General features: G+C 40.5%; 1 protein-coding gene across 1 annotated transcript in view; it reads left to right on the top strand.

The window, feature by feature from the left end:
• The window catches only part of LOC124282214 (dynein axonemal heavy chain 10-like), a 99,378-nt gene that overhangs the window by 57,569 nt on the left and 25,274 nt on the right, over positions 1 to 16,535 (top strand). Inside the window, 16 exon segments of the mRNA XM_046718173.1 lie at positions 665 to 817; positions 1,201 to 1,526; positions 3,012 to 3,219; positions 4,711 to 4,875; positions 5,301 to 5,622; positions 6,598 to 6,686; positions 7,102 to 7,252; positions 8,103 to 8,191; positions 8,830 to 9,027; positions 10,029 to 10,262; positions 11,736 to 11,833; positions 12,546 to 12,727; positions 13,093 to 13,229; positions 13,859 to 14,076; positions 14,696 to 14,917; positions 15,567 to 15,714. Of these exon segments, the coding sequence (XP_046574129.1) occupies positions 665 to 817; positions 1,201 to 1,526; positions 3,012 to 3,219; positions 4,711 to 4,875; positions 5,301 to 5,622; positions 6,598 to 6,686; positions 7,102 to 7,252; positions 8,103 to 8,191; positions 8,830 to 9,027; positions 10,029 to 10,262; positions 11,736 to 11,833; positions 12,546 to 12,727; positions 13,093 to 13,229; positions 13,859 to 14,076; positions 14,696 to 14,917; positions 15,567 to 15,714 (2,940 nt within the window).

Consider the following 16,535-nt stretch of genomic DNA (forward strand, 5'->3'; position numbering starts at 1 on the left):
CAGCTTGTGGAAAGGAGGTAACTTCGTGGTGAATACTAATTAGTGATTTTAAATTGAAGGGAGCTTCAATTAGGGAGATACAAGTGTTCCACTATGTTAAGCAAGAAGAAGAAGACAAGCAAAAGAGCATGAGTCAGGATAAGTATAAAATATCAATTTTACTCCAAAATTACATTTTGGTACAACAAGGACTGGTCGGCTCGGAGTCAGTATAAAAGGTCTGAGTGGGGTATTCATGCTTCACTGCGGCATGGTATCTCAGTGGGCTAGCACTATAAAACCAGCTTCAGTCTGGGCTAGTACAAGCAGCCGCACATACACACACATGCACATCATCGTATGAGCGAAATACTCTCAAGCACGACGTTAAACCCAACTTCACCTCACCTCACCTAATTCCATGAAGCTGCATCCCTCTTGTGACCCCCCATTATAATGTTAGATCACTGGATTGTTTGGTCCAGACTCGATTATTTACAGACCGCCGCCATATTGCTGGAATATTGCTGAGTGCGGCATAAACCTATACTCTTTCGCTCGCTTGCTCACTCACTCACTCACTCACATGTTAGGCTTCTTATGACATGTTGGACAGATTCTGGTGCGCATTAAGCACCATGCTGGAGAAGTCATATCACCTTTCATCTTCTTCCCTCTTCCCCAGCTCCTCCTGAACATGAACTTCTCCAGTCGGACCACTTCCCTTGACGTCCAGCGAAACTTGGAGGCTAATGTAGAGAAGAGGACGAAGGACACATATGGTCCTCCACCGGGCAAACGCCTCCTCATCTTTATTGATGACATGAACATGCCACAGGTAATATCAACTTGAATGTATACATTAAAGGGTTTACACTGATATTGCCTGGTTGTAGAGGCAAGTATCCCTGTAAGGCTAGACTGCTCACTTTGGCAAAAAATGAGATAGTCATGTTTTGGCTGACCACGTGATGGGGCAGGGTATTGGGTGAATAGGTGTATCCTTATTAGGGAACAGATCTCTCAAGGGATGAATTTATTTTTGTTTTGGTATGAAATTGAAGACAAAGCAATCTTTAATGCAGGATTGGTGTTAAGTATGTAATCTATAACTTGTTGATAATTTTGACTGGTGGCTTATGGCTCCAGCGAGTTGACCTTCAAATGCAGGTGTGTTCCATCGCTTAGTTTCAGTTGATTCATCCACTCACTTTGCTCTAGGTTGACACATACGGCACCCAGCAACCCATTGCTCTCCTCAAGCTTCTGTTGGAACGTGGTGGCATCTATGACCGCGGCAAAGACCTCAACTGGAAGAACATGAAGGACATCGGCTACATTGCTGCCATGGGCAAGGCAGGTGGAGGTCGTAACGAGACGGATCCCCGGTTTGTGTCGCTGTTCAGTGTGTTCAACATGACATTCCCTGACGACGAGTCTCTGTATCATATTTACAACTCTATCCTCAGCGGTCACACGCAGCCGATGAGCAAGGACATCCAGGACCTGGTGTCCACCATCACCAAGATGACCATGTCGCTCTACAGGTGAGATTTTGAGAATCATGAAATGGAAATTATTTTGGCACAAGATAATCATATGTGGGTGAGTGAGTATTTTTTTAAGCTGTTTGCAGCAATATTCTAGCAATATCACGGCGGGGGACACCAGAAATGGGCTTCACACATTGTACCCATGTGGGGAATCGAACCCGGGTCTTCAGCATCATGCGCTGTGCGCTAACGCTTTAACACTAGGCTACCCCACTGCCCCCGTATGTGTTGAGATGGCGAACTGTGCATTCAAGAAGCTAAGTGTACCGATGCACCAACATCCAGTAATGTGGAGGAGAAAGTCCGAAATCGGTCAAATAATTTCAGACATGAGGCCGCACGAGCACAGCTAATCGACGGTTTGAGGACTTTCTCCAACTTAAAACAAAGTCAACATTTCATTCATCTGCGGAATATGTTGGTGACTGTTATTGTAAAATATTCTACTAATTTAGTCATTTAAAACAATTTGAGGTCTCAAGTAGTCACTTGTGGCTGCATAACCTCGTTTTAATTCTTGTTGAATGTGCTGCCAGCTTCAAACATCACTGTACACTGTGGGGAGCAGGCACACTGAGGGTAAATATTGAGGTGATTAGATGGCTATTTGTGATAACAACGCTGTTATGCCACAACTGCATTAATAGCTGTTTGATCGTCTTGCGAGGACACTCTTGAAGTGCTTGGTTTAGAGTGAGTTAGTTTAGTTTTACGCCGCACTCAGCAATATTCCAGCTATATGTCGGTGGTCTGGACCAGACAATCCAGTGATCAACAGCATGAGCATCAATCTACACAATTTGGAAGGATGACATGTGTCGACCAAGTCAGCGAGCCTGACCACCCAATCCCGTTAGTCGCCTCTTACAACAAGCATGGGTTACTGAAGATCAATTCTAACCTAGATCTTCACGGGTGCTTGGTTTAGAATACTTTACTGAAGGTTCCTTTGGTTTAATTCCACTCTTTAGTTCAGTGTGTGAAAACAAGATACACATGTTGCTTGACCCAAAAAATCAAAAGATAGTGTCAAGGACATGTCCATAGTAGAATTACTGAGGTTAGTAAAGGGAGGTAAATCAGCAATGTACAGATTATAAAATCATTCATATCTGCACATGATTTCATGATTTGCATCAGGTAACATTTGGGCACTGTATTTTACTTTTGAAAACATGTACAAAAAGAACAATCTAAAGAAATTACCTTGGTGAAAAAGTATGGCCAATCATTAGGTTTGTAATTATTTGGTGTCATGTCAAACAACATCTGAAGTGTCTTTAACTGTTTTGGTGAGAAAATTACCTTCCTGTAGTATGTCATTAAGTTTGTAATTATTTGGTGTCATGTCAAACAACATCTGAAGTGTCTTTAGCTGTTTTGGTGACTTTCTTCCTGTATAAAGCGGGCATACTTTACAGGTATAAGAATATTTCTTAATAATATACAAGTATTTTCAACTGTTTTCTTTCCTTCCAGCTCCATTGTAAAGGAACTTCCTCCCACACCTTCCAAGTTCCACTACATCTTCAATCTGCGAGACTTGTCTCGGATCTACAGCGGCCTCTGTCTGTCGACACCCGACAGGTTCACCAAAGTCGACCAGTTTCTTCGTCTCTGGAGAAATGAATGCTTGAGAGTTATCGGAGACAGGCTCATCAGTGTTGTGGACAAGGAGCTAGTCAACGTAAGTCCTTGAAAGCATTCTTCAGCAGTTTTCGAAATGCATGCTAGTCCTCAAGCCCACGCCTACCAAATTATGCTGAGGACAAGCCACAATCCAATGATGGTGTCCTTGATTAACAAGTATCATTGGAGGGCTATTATTTTGAACGAGTTCACAAAACCTCTGCCTCACCTTGTCGAAGTAAGACTAGACACAAACACTGTGGACCAGTGTATTTAGGTTTATACTCATCCTCTAGACTAGTCTTAATAACAGTGAATGTCTAAGGCAGTTTCAGTTGAAATAAAATGTTTAAGGACGATTGAACCTTTTGAAGAGTTAAGTAATACTAAATTAAGCACATGATTTATTAAGTGAGGATGGTATATTCCAGCAATAACACGGCAGAGGACACCAGAAATGGGCTTCACACATTGTACCCATGTGGGGAATCGAAACCTGGCCCTCGCCGTTACAAGCGAACACTTTAACCACTAGGCTACCCCACCGACCCATGATTTATTACCTAAACTGACTTTGGCTAAGATGATATGTCTAACTAAATTTTGGAAGAAAGTATTGTAGACAGAACATTCAGAACAATTTGTATTCTTTTGGCATCTATTCAGATATGTTTGCTGACTCATATGTTGGTTATCAGACACCCCATAGTAAATGAGTGAGCAGATTTAGTTTCACGATGCTTTTAGCAATATTCCAACAATTTCATGGGAATCTAACCCAGGTGTTTGGTGTGATGAGCGAACGCTTTAACCACTAGGCTAATCACCGCCTCTAGAATATTGCTAAGGTAGTGTAAAACCATAGTCGCTGAGCTGTCAGACAGTGCAATGCAAGTGTGCACGTCTTCTCACCTAAGCGTAGGTGATTGCAGCGCTGTTCTAGGGAAATAACTCTATTCTACAGAAGGGGTACGTAAAAGGTGAAGGTGTGGTCAAAGGGAGGTAACTCTTGTCCTAACTCAAAATACATTTTCTGACATAAAATAACACTTGATGAATCTGGACCTGGTCACAAACACACAGATAAATCTTTGCGTGGCAGGGCTTAACTCCACCATGGTCTAGTGGATTAAGCATGTGAGCTTGAGATTGGTAGTGGATGATTCCAAGCCGTTTTATACAATAGGAATTAGGATGTCGAATAATGGTTTTTGCAGTGTTAGAAACCTTCCAAAATGTCCAAAATAACAATTTACTTCACTATCTATACTTTTTTTATCATTTGAACTTTAAACATCTTTTAAATATTTTTTAAATTGACTGGCCACCAGGACCACTGCAAACATATCATTTAGTCAGGTCCTGATGAATTTTTACTAGTCAGGGACCATAGGACCAGCGTAAATTTCGCACACTGTACTGGTTATATTTCCTGGCATTGACAAACACTTGCACATGCATAACACATTGCTTTATCCGTGCAATAATCTTGTAACCCATTAAATTTCACTTACCAAAGGGATTTGACAGTTTAATTCATTTTTCACAGAAAACACTGAAAAGCCTGCTGGAGGAAAACTTCAAGCCTGAGGTTGAGTATGTGTTGAAAGATCCCATCCTGTATGGCGATTACCGCACAGCGTTGGACGAGGGAGAACCTCGGCTGTACGAAGATGTTCAGGACTATGATGCTAGCAAGGCTCTCTTCCAGGAGGTAGGTAGTAAGAAGCTATAATTTCTCCCGTTCTAAAGATGAGTTAGGTTCTATAAATTCTCTACTTCTGATGATGGAAATTTACATTTCTACTTTCCTTTTCTTTTATGGAACGTGCTTTTAATGGTGTTATTTTAGAATTTATCATTAAGGCTTATGAACTTACTTGGTGTCATAGCAGAAATAACCATGTACAAATTTCATCATAATTCCTAATGAAATGCAGGGTTGGTTTAGGACATTATCTCATGAAAATCTCACTATGCCGGTACATGTACTCTCATATGATGATGTTAACAGATAACGTCAGGTGAACTTCGAGTGTCCAATTTAAATGAGATTATTTTGAAAACTACATGTTTCATAGTGTATTGTATGGCCTTTTGTATTGAATATTGTATATTTATATTGTATTCCGTCTGTAGATTCTGGAAGAATACAATGAAAACAACACCCCTATGAACCTCGTTCTCTTCGACGATGCCCTTGACCACTTGACCCGTGTGCACCGTGTCCTGAGAATGGACGGTGGTCATGCTCTTCTGGTGGGTGTGGGCGGGTCTGGCAAGCAGAGCTTGTGTCGTCTAGCATCCTATGCTGCGGGATGTGAGGTGTTTGAGATAAAGCTGAGCCGAGGCTACAACGAGAGTTCCTTCCGTGACGATCTGAAGATCCTGTACAACAAGCTGGGGATGGAAAACAAGAAAACAGTCTTCCTGTTTACTGACCAGCATGTGGCGGAAGAAGGTAAGATACTTTTTAGCCATTTTTAAGCCTTATCAATAGACCTACATGTTAGGAAAATAATTGTCTTGCAATATATTGCCATTCAAGTATCAGTATTGCGATTTGTTTTGCTATACATTGGGAGCTAAAGTGTCAGACAGTCAGTGACTCTGGTAATACATGTAGGTCCTATTTTCTGGATACCAACGTAGGTATTACTGAACATAGTCATTGCCTCCATTTTGTTGCCATGGATACAGGGGAGATCCATTACAACTTGACATAAAGGTCACTTATGTGTTTCCACTGTTTTGTCAATCAGTTCTTATTATTGTTAAACTTTAATTGTGAATACATGTCTGGGTAGATTTTAAGTTTGATGATGCAAATAATAATGAAAGCTTATATTTGTTTTCCACAACAGAAAAATACCTTTGCTTTCTTGTTAAGATAAGTTGGGAAGCATAGCTTAGAGGCGAATATGAGGATGTTAGTGTTCTTAGTCTCTTTCAATTTGGGGACATGAAATAATATTGATAATGATCATATTTGTGAATTCAATGTTACAATTTTGAATGCCATGATATTTTAATTATGATATTATAGTGGTATTTGGAATTGTGCTTTTGAGTACAAGAACACTAGACATAATGAAGTCTAGTTTCAAATGATGATTTTAGGGGGGGCTACACATTTTGTTCTTGGGAGATAGAGGGATAGTCAATTTTGTACACATGTACTTGGTGGGGATCAGCTATTTTGCTCATAAAAGTATTAAAAAATTATGCCTAAAAATAATGGGAGGGTGGGTGCTGTATTTGATTATTTACATGACATGCAGGGGGAGGGGGGGATCACTTACTTTGTACATACATTTTAGAGGGGGTCATTCACATTGTACATACTTCTCCATAAAAATTATCATCACCCCCTGTAGCCATAAATAATGATGGTTATCTCTGTTAGTACTTGACAAATGATGATTGTCTTGCACAGGATTTCTTGAGCTGATCAACAACATGTTGACATCCGGCATGGTGCCTGCATTGTATGCTGATGATGAAAAGGAAGGCATCATTGGATCGGTAAGGTTAAGAATTGTCTTTTAGAACAAGTACTAACCTTTTTGTTATGTACAATTTGTAAGCACTGAAATGAAGCCTTTATCATTATGGTTAATTACCTCAGGTAAATTTTGCGGTTACCTGAGACTTCTCACTCACACTGTTTTGATTCTGGTGCAAGTATCACCTAAATATATATTCTGAATTAATCTAATGTGAATTAGAATTCAGTTTTTACTCATTCCAAAGGATTCGTCCACTGAAGTGGAAACCTTATCTGAAAATAATGAAGTATGTTTTATGAGCAGATAAAATGTGTTGTGTTCATCTGATTTACGTTGGTGTTTTGCGGTAGAGATACATCTTGTCTGTGATGGAGCTCTAATCTCGTAGACTCAGTGTGGCCAGTGTAAGTAATGTCTCCTGGTGTTTGCAGGTACGGAATGAGGCTCTGGCAGCTGGATGTCCACATGCAAGAGAAAGCATCTGGCAGTTCTATGTTAACAAATGTGCCAACAATCTCCACGTTGTCATGGCAATGTCACCAGTGGGTGACACACTGAGGACACGTTGCAGGAACTTCCCAGGTCAGTCTCAGTCCCAATGTCAGTCTCAATCTCAATCAAACACTGCTGTCTTTTTCTTAGCTTCTGTCCGAGTGGCAAGTCCCTGTCTTAGTCTCAATTTCAATCTCAATCTCAGCTTTGATTTCCGTCTCAGTCTCAGTGTTAATTTTATTTCAATCTCAATCTCAGTATCAATCCCAGTCTCAATTTCAATCTCAATCTCAGTTTTAATTTCAGTCTCAGTGTTAATTTCTATTTCAATCTCAATCTCAGTATCAATCCCAGTCTCAGTCTCAATTTCAATCTCAATCTCAGTTTTAATTTCAGCCTCAGTCTCAGTGTTAATTTTTATTTCAATCTCAGTATCAATCCCAGTCTCAGTCTCAATTTCAATCTCAATTTCAGTTTTAATTTCAGTCTCAGTGTTAATTTCTATTTCAATCTCAATCTCATTTTCAGTATCAATCTCAATTTCAGTCTCAGTCTCAATTTCAGTCTCAGTCTCAATTTCAATCTCAGCCTCAGTGCTAAAATTAATCTCAATCTCAGCCTCAGCCTCAGTTTCTGTACTTAACAGTAAATCTCAGTCTTGCCTGCTATATTATTGTTGTCAGAGTTTTAATCTGGCACAGGCAAACCATCCAGTTTAACACCGAATCCATGTTACTTGAAGACCTACAGACACTTGTTTAATCAGTCTCTTCACATCGCCCAGATAGTCAGTCTGTCAGTATCAACAAGGTTCTGCTTTTCATCAATCATTGTGGAGTAAAAGGTTTCTCTAGACTGTCATCAAAGGAAATATGCCCACCTAAAATACCTGTTCTTCATTTGATACAAGAATATCTATTGATGTTGCAATGTTTTCTAGGAATGGTAAACAACGCCAGTATTGACTGGTTCTTCCCCTGGCCTGAGCAGGCTCTGTATGCTGTGGCCAGTGTTTTCATCTCACCAGATGTAAGTTGTAAAAGTTGATGTTCATCCAAACTAAGGCACTATAACATTGGACATACACACAGATATCATATTATTGTTGATTGAAAGTGTTTCATAGCACCTTAATGAATCTTTAGTCTGAACTCCAGTGCTGCACCCAGCCTACTTAATTGCGGGATTCCCGCTAATTGTACTTACCTTGGCTCTTTATTTATAAATGTAGGCACCAACAATGGCGCAAATTTATTTTCTATAACACATTTTCATATATTGGGCAAGTATTATTTCAAAATATTTTCATTGAAAGTGATGTCAAACATTCGTAAATCAAAATGAAAATATTGAAACTTCTGGAATTCAAAATGAGGCTTCCTAAGCTCTACACATTGCTAGTGCATCTATTTGCATATGAAACTGTAATATGAATCACTGTAAGTAGCTCGTTTTGCTGTATGGAGCTCAAACTGATGTACAGAGTTCATCATAGAAACTTTTGGGCCGTCAAAATGTCAAAGAGAAGGATTACAGATTATTATTTTTCTGTTTTGGTTATTGGCCCACATTTTCTAAAGCCCCTTCCAAGGAAATCCGGGCTGCAGCACTTGAACTCTGATGCAAGATGTGGTACCAAATGAACACCAATATTTTCTTGTTCACAGCATACTCTCATCCCCGACAATCATCGTGAGGACGTGGTCAGCCATATTGTGTTGGTGCATCAAAGTGTTGGAGAGTACAGCAAGAAGTTCCTGCAGCGTCTGAGACGTAACAACTACGTCACGCCCAAAAACTACCTGGACTTCATCAACACCTATCTTAAACTCCTAGAGGAGAAGGACAAGTTCATCCTTGCACAGGTGAGTAGGATGATAAGTGACGTATCAACACGGCACCTCCGGCCAGGCAATGAGGAGACAATAGATTTTGCTTTGGCAAGATGATGAAGTTAATCAGGAATGATCGTAGCATGCTTATCAGCCTGGGCCTAGATTTTCAAAGCTCTCTTAGCACTAAGATAGTCGTAAGTTAATGTTAATGTATGGCATTAAGGACTATCTTAGTGCTAAGAGAGCTTAAAAAATCTAGGCCCTGGTCATAATCAGTGGTCACATTTTTGTTGGACTTCTGTTGAATCAAGTGCAATTAAAGTACCAAGTGGAAAACTTTCCAATTTTTGTCACCCCTGATTTTGACCAGGACGTTACGTACATATATGGCATGATGATGTAGATATTACAATTAAACAGGAAAGGTTGTAGCATACATAGTGAATATATGACATCATGACAGCCTGTCGAACAAAGAGGTTGACAAAGAAAAAGAAAAACATCTCCAGCCCTTATCTACAAAGGGATCTATCTAGACCTGGTTGGAGGTGGATATTCAGACCCAACTCTGAAGCAAATGTTGGTTCATGTTCCCAGGTGGGTTTGACAAGTTTCCCAATACATGTTGCTGAGCTATGACTTATTCTATGGCTTGAGATGTTTTTTCACTGACTGATTTGATAAGATAGCTATTAATTTCTCAAACAGTCTGAATCCTTAGAGATCCCTGTTTACTAATTTTGCCAGGACAAATCTGTATGTCCATCATTAGCTCAAGAAGCTGAGGTTGTAACTCTTCATTCATAACAGGGGCGGTGGGGTAGCCTAATGGTTAAAGCGTTGGCTCGTCACGCCGAAGACCCGGGTTCGAATCCCCACATTGGCACAATTTGTGAAGCCCATTTCTGGTGTCCCCCGCCGTGATGTTGCTGGAATATTGCTAAAAGCGGTGTAAAACCAAACTCAGTCATTCAGTCAGTCATTCATAACAATGTTTGCCACTATCAAAGCATCATGTATCAATTTGACAGTGTGAGCGTCTGGCGGGAGGTCTGCAGAAGATCGCAGATGCCAGCGAGCAACTTGCCGTGCTCAATGAGAAGTTGGCAGTGCAGAAGATTGCTGTGACGGAGAAGACTGCTGCTTGTGAAGCACTTCTTGAGGAGATCTCCTCTGGAACCATCCAAGCCACGGAGAAGAAACAACTAGCTCAGAAGAAAGGGCATGAGATTGAAGAACAGAGCAAGATCATTGTTGTAGAGAAGGTAGGACTACGTTTAATATCCACTATTGTTATGGTGGCGCAGTGGTCAGGCAGTTTATTGTGCAGTGTTACCTCCCTTAGACATGCGATGGTCACTGATCATGGGTTCAGATCCCAGATCCTTGTGGTTTGTAAGCACCATAACCTTGTTAGGTTTCAGTGAAGTGATAAACGTCTTCAACAGTCTTCACTTTTAGCCATTAGTCCCAAACCCAGATCTAGTGAGGTCTGTTTGCTCTCATAAACCTAGCTAATAATGATAAAGAGAAAATGTACTGTAAATGATGTTAAGAGCTATTTTGGTAATTTCAAACATTTTTTGGCACAGACAATCTGCATTCTAAATCAACAGACTCTCATTAATTGTAATATCACTGAAAATATGTTCAAAATAACAGGTTACAAGTGGAACAGTTGTATAAGGCACCACAGTTAGCTGTGAAGACACTCCTTCAGACCAGTGTTTGCAATACTTTGGCAGGCTTTAAAATCTACAGGCCCAGAATGAAATCTGCAGGCCCATTTTGTTAACGCCAAACCAATAAAAACAAAATAGACTACACTGTACACAGTGTACACAAAGTGCTGAAACTGTAGGTTATCGTAACATGATGGATCATGGCTGATTTCCCAAACATTAATAAAGAAAAAAAATTATGGGAAAGATTCCAGTTGAAAAAAAAAAGAGACAGATAATTTACTGAAGGCCATAAGGGCCTGCAAATATTTGAAACTGCCGGCCCGATACATTAACAACTTGCACTGGGCCTGTGGGCTGGTGATTATTTCACACGCTGCTTCAGACATGCCACAAACTTGTGGTCACAGATTGTAATCCCAGCTTTAGTCTGTCTCACAGTCCCTGAACCACATTAATTTCCCTACTGCCAAGCCCTCTCTGCTGTGCTAAAGCCCTAAATAAAGCAAGTCTAGATTTCCTCAGGTTCAGGATCTCTGGTCTCCCTAGGGCTCCTTTTCAATATAAATGGGCTTGTTTGTTACTATCAAAATTAAATATATTCAGAGACTAAGCCTTAGTCTATCCCAGCTTATGCAGACTATGTTTCTAGGTTCTTCAGCATCAAATCTATCTATGCTTGTAGGTTTCACTCAGGTTGCAAATATCTAAGCTCTTCATCACTTTGGACGTTCCTCCCCCAGCAAGCTCATAGATGGTGATATTTCTTAATACTGGTCAAAGCAGTTTTCAACCAAATTCACTCCTTGAATCACATGATGAAGGAATTATTAGCACTGTCTTATGTTCATGTTGCTGTGAGCGTCGGAGTAGTCTAGAGGTGAAAGAGTTAGCTTGTCACACCCGAAGACCCAGGTTTGATTAACCACATTGGTACAATGTGTAAAACCCATTTCTGGTGTCCCCTGCAGTGATGTTGCTGGAATATTGCTGAAAGCGGCGTAAAGGAATACACACACACACACACACACTCACTCACTTACTGTTGTCCCACAGAAAGATGCTGAGGATGCCCTGCAAGAGGCCCTGCCTGCCCTGGAGGCTGCCAGATTTGCCCTGGAGGACCTGGATAAGTCAGATGTCACTGAGATCAGGTAAGGACATCGTGATCGATCTGTGGGCGTAACCTTACTGAAAACAAATTGTCTGTCATCTCAGGGACAAAAAAGACGATACACATTATCAATCTATTTCAATTCTGTATTTTGGGCCCGAGGCATTATACTGTAATAAATCTGAAAGGATGTTGATTTCAAGCCAAATTCCTTAACGGTTACATTATACCTAACCTCAATAACTCAACATTTAACTCAAAATAATCATGTTGCCCCTATTCACATCTCCAAAATTCACCTTAGTCAGCCATACAGACCCTGACAAATATATCCAATGCAGCCCCTGCGAGTTTAAAACAGTTGGCAAGACAGTTTCTGAAGATAAGTAAAGTCTCATGGCATCTTTTTATTGTATTTTAATTAATTCAACAACTGTATAATATCTCATTTCTGAGATTAAATGTTAGTCTAAATACATCTGTATGTGTATGTAGGTAGCCTAGTGGTTAATGCGATTGCCTGTCATGCCAAAGACCTGGGTTCCATTGGGTTCCAGTACAATGTGAGAAGCCCATTTCCGGTGTCCCTTGCCGTGATATTGCTGAAATATTGCTAAAAACATCCTCACGTACTCTTTACATCACACTGTATATATCCTGGCCCTCAATCCCATATAGATTTATGATGTAGGCAAAGATGAGATGAGATGGCTGATGTAGTATGACTCAAAATATGACTTATTTACTTCCAGGTCTTTTGCCAAGCCCCCAAAAGCTGTGCAGACAGTGTGTGAATGTATTGTGGTCCTCAAGGGTATCCGAGAAGTGTCCTGGAAGTCGGCTAAAGGAATGATGTCAGAGGCCAACTTCTTGAGAACTCTGACAGAGTTGGATGTGGACAACATTGGTTCCAGACAGACCCAGGCTGTCAAAGGTACTGCTCCATTCATCTGTATCTGGGGCGGTGGGGTAGCCTAGTGGTTAAAGTGCTCGGGTTGTATTCCCCACATGGATACAATATTTGAAGCCCATTTCTGGTGCCCCCCCCCTTCCCCTCCAGTGATATTGCTGGAATATTGCTAAAAGCAGCGTGAAACCATTCTCCCTCACTCACTCATCTTTATCTGTTCTGCCTGTGGTATGTTTGTTATTTTTCCTTATCCTGACTCATATCCTGACACCTCACACCTCCTGTCAGGGTCTGCCCATGCCTACTAATATTCTCCTGAATATTCTCCAATGGTGTTCAGGTCTTGTTAATACTGCTAGTTGCTCACAGACTGGTTGTTTGTGTGTCAGGGCTGCTGAAGGACATTGATATGAGCCCAGATGACATGAAGAACATCAGTAAAGCTGGATCCGGTCTACTCAAGTTCGTGGAGGCCGTCATGGGCTACTGTGTGGTGGCCAGGGAGATCAAGCCCAAGAGAGAAAAGGTAGACCCTTGTACTTGTTTGAAACTAAAGGGCAATCCCAGCATGGTTGTCAACTAAAAATAGATTAGTGTAAATATGTTTAAAGTTCATGAAATTAATATGAGAATGAAATACATGTGAAAAAAGGGAGTTTGACTTGCTCATTAACAACATGACACATTTGTTTTAACATAATGGAGTATAATGCCATGTTGGCTTCACTGTACAAGGGCGGAAACAGAGACATATATAACAAAGTTCATAGTTAACAGTGTAACTGATTGCTAGACTAAGACAGTGCTTATATATAAGCAATGTTACAGCTATATGATGCATGATGGGAGTTACAATTGGGATCTTAGCACTATGATGACCTTAAGCTTATGTTAAAGTATGGGAGTTACAATTGCAATCTTAGCACTATGCTGATATTAAGCCTATGTTAAAGTATGGGAGTTACAACCAGGGGTCGACAATTTCGACATGATTTTTAGGTCAGGGTAGCCAAAGGGGTGATGCTGGCAATATTCTGGTATTTCTTTAGTTACAGTATATGACAAACAGAATATATTACATGCATGGTAAGGGAAAAGTGTCGGTAGCGAACAATAATAAACTAGACAGTAAACGATTATTTACTTATTTTACAGGTGGCTAAGCTGGAGAGGACGTATCACCAAGCCAAGCGAGACTTGGATAAGATCACAAATGAGGTGAACTCCCTGGAGAAGCTGCTGAATGCGCTGAACAAACAATACGAGGAGGCGATGGCCGAGAAGAAAGCCCTCTGTGATGAGGCAGAGATCATGGAGAGGAGACTGATTGCTGCTGATAAGCTCATATCCGGTCTCGGCTCTGAGAACATCAGGTAAATCTTAGCACTATGATGATTTTAAGCCTATGTTGATCTTAGCACTATGATGATCTTAAGCCTATGTCGATCTTAACGCTATGATGATCTTAAGCCTATGTCGATCTTAACACTATGATGATCGTAAGCCTATGTCGATCTTAGCACTATGATGATCTTAAGCCTATGTCGATCTTAGCACTATGATGAACTTAAGCCTGTGTCGATCTTAACACTATGATGATCTTAAGCCTATGTTAAAGTATGGTACAAAGGTTTCAGGACCATGTGTCTTATTTGTTTTGTGCACTTATCCCTATTCTGAGTTATTTAATCATTCATCGTTCTCATTTGAACCCAAACAGACTAGTAACTGGAACTTGGCAACCACAATATACATTTTCAGTTCCTGATATGGAACACATCGGGGCCTTTAATTAGACATTTTCATGCTTAAAATAATTATGAAATGTTTAATTCTAATAAATGATAAATTAGGATATGAAAGGCTCAGGTAATATGTAAGCTCTCTGTCCCTCAAAGGGACGGCACTGTACAGTGATCATTACCTGGAGTTTAGATCCAGGCTTTACCTAGCATGAGTCACGACAGTTCTAACACTGTCTGTCTTCTCCAGATGGACCAAGGACTTGGAGGATCTGAAACAGATGAGGATCCGACTGTTGGGAGACTGTCTGGTTAGTTCCGCCTTCCTCAGTTATGTTGGCGCCTTCAGCTGGGAGTTCCGCTATGACCTCGTACACAAGGACTGGGTGAATGACCTGCGTGACCGGGGAGTTCCTCTCAGTGACCCCTACAGGGTGGAAGACCTGCTGACCAATGATGTCGAGATCAGCAAGTAAGTAGCAGATGTTGTTGCTGATGGTGGGATTATCTAGATATCTATTCCTTTCAAGACAATAGAGAGTATTCATCACACCCCTACAGTGTTGAATGTTGATCAGTTTGTTATGTTTTAGTTGTTTAGTAATTATAAGGCCACTTATATAGTGCTGAACTCCAGGCCTGTGAGGCACTAGAAGGTGAATAGACATGCAACTTATCCCACCGGGTACCCATTTTCTGCTGTGTGAAGAGGGGTAACTTTGCCATGTGTCAAGTGTGCTTCGTTGTGGGGCAGGAGAGAAGTCCTAGAAACTCTCAGGAATCTAGCTGCCAAACACGGTCACCCACCCAACTACTACGCATACATATTAAGCATTTCAATGGATTCTTATTAAATGTGGTGTGTGGATTGTCTTTAATGAAAACATGTTTGTCAAATCGATTATATGATTAGTTTCTGATGATTGCATAAACAAGCATTGATGAATTGTGTTATATACATAATGACTATAGAAAATTCCTTTGATTGATGCTTACAGTAATGTTCCAAGCCCGGTTTTGACTTTAACTCATGACACAGCAAGGAAAAACATCTCAATACATAGAGAGGTGTTCGTGACACCAGTGTACAATGGATGGGTAAACTTACATGTTTGATGCAGGTGGACATCCGAGGGTCTGCCGCCAGATGAACTGTCCATCCAGAACGGTATCCTGACCACTCGGGCTAGCCGCTTCCCCCTGTGTATTGACCCCCAGCAACAAGCTCTCAAGTGGATTAAGAAGAAGGAAGAGCCTCACAATCTGAAGGTAGGATAGTTTCCTGTATCTATACAAGCACTGCAGCATTTCATTGATGACTTCATGTAAGGCTGTGATGTGGTCAAGGTGACAGTGGAGTGTTGTGATCGTGGAATGGGGACATGATACTAGTGGTGGTCCGATTAATTGAAATAATCTGAGATTGGTTGCAATGACAAAATGACCAATCAATCGATCATGTTTTCTCATAATCAAACACAAACAATTTTGGAACACTTGTTTGCAATAACGATATTTTCACAAGGTTGGTTTTGTCTGTTACATTTTATTAGCACTACAAGAGTACAAGCTCTTCCAATTCATGATTGAATTTATTTTAAAGTTCATGTTCCTAACATACTAGTCATCCTTTAAAGATGTGAAATTTGCAAATGCATTTTGTGCAATTTGCAAAAAAAAACGAAAGAACTACATGTTTTTTCATTATTTTTTGTGCATTAACAAACATAACCAGAAAAATTTAATAAATGACGCTAACCAATTATTTTCGATGATAGATCGGTTGTAATGAACCAATCATCAATTATGAGATTTAAACCAATTCCCAACACTACATGACACTCCCGTTCATCTTTTACAAGCAAAACATGACCTGTTGTAAGATGGAATTAACATTTTGATATTTATGTTATGTTGTAGGCTTGATGAGCTTACTTCAGCCTTATCACTTTTGGCAACACTGTGATGACTTCAGTATGACTTTTGACTGCTCCTAATGGAATACCCACAGCATGCACTATCCCGTACACGTAGTGTCCAACACATGCACTATCTGCCACATACACTATCCATCAAACGCCATCTACCAT

Source organism: Haliotis rubra, unplaced genomic scaffold, assembly GCF_003918875.1.
Source record: "Haliotis rubra isolate DU_JTF1 unplaced genomic scaffold, ASM391887v1 Scf296, whole genome shotgun sequence".
In the NCBI taxonomy this organism is placed as follows: Eukaryota; Metazoa; Mollusca; class Gastropoda; order Lepetellida; family Haliotidae; genus Haliotis; species Haliotis rubra.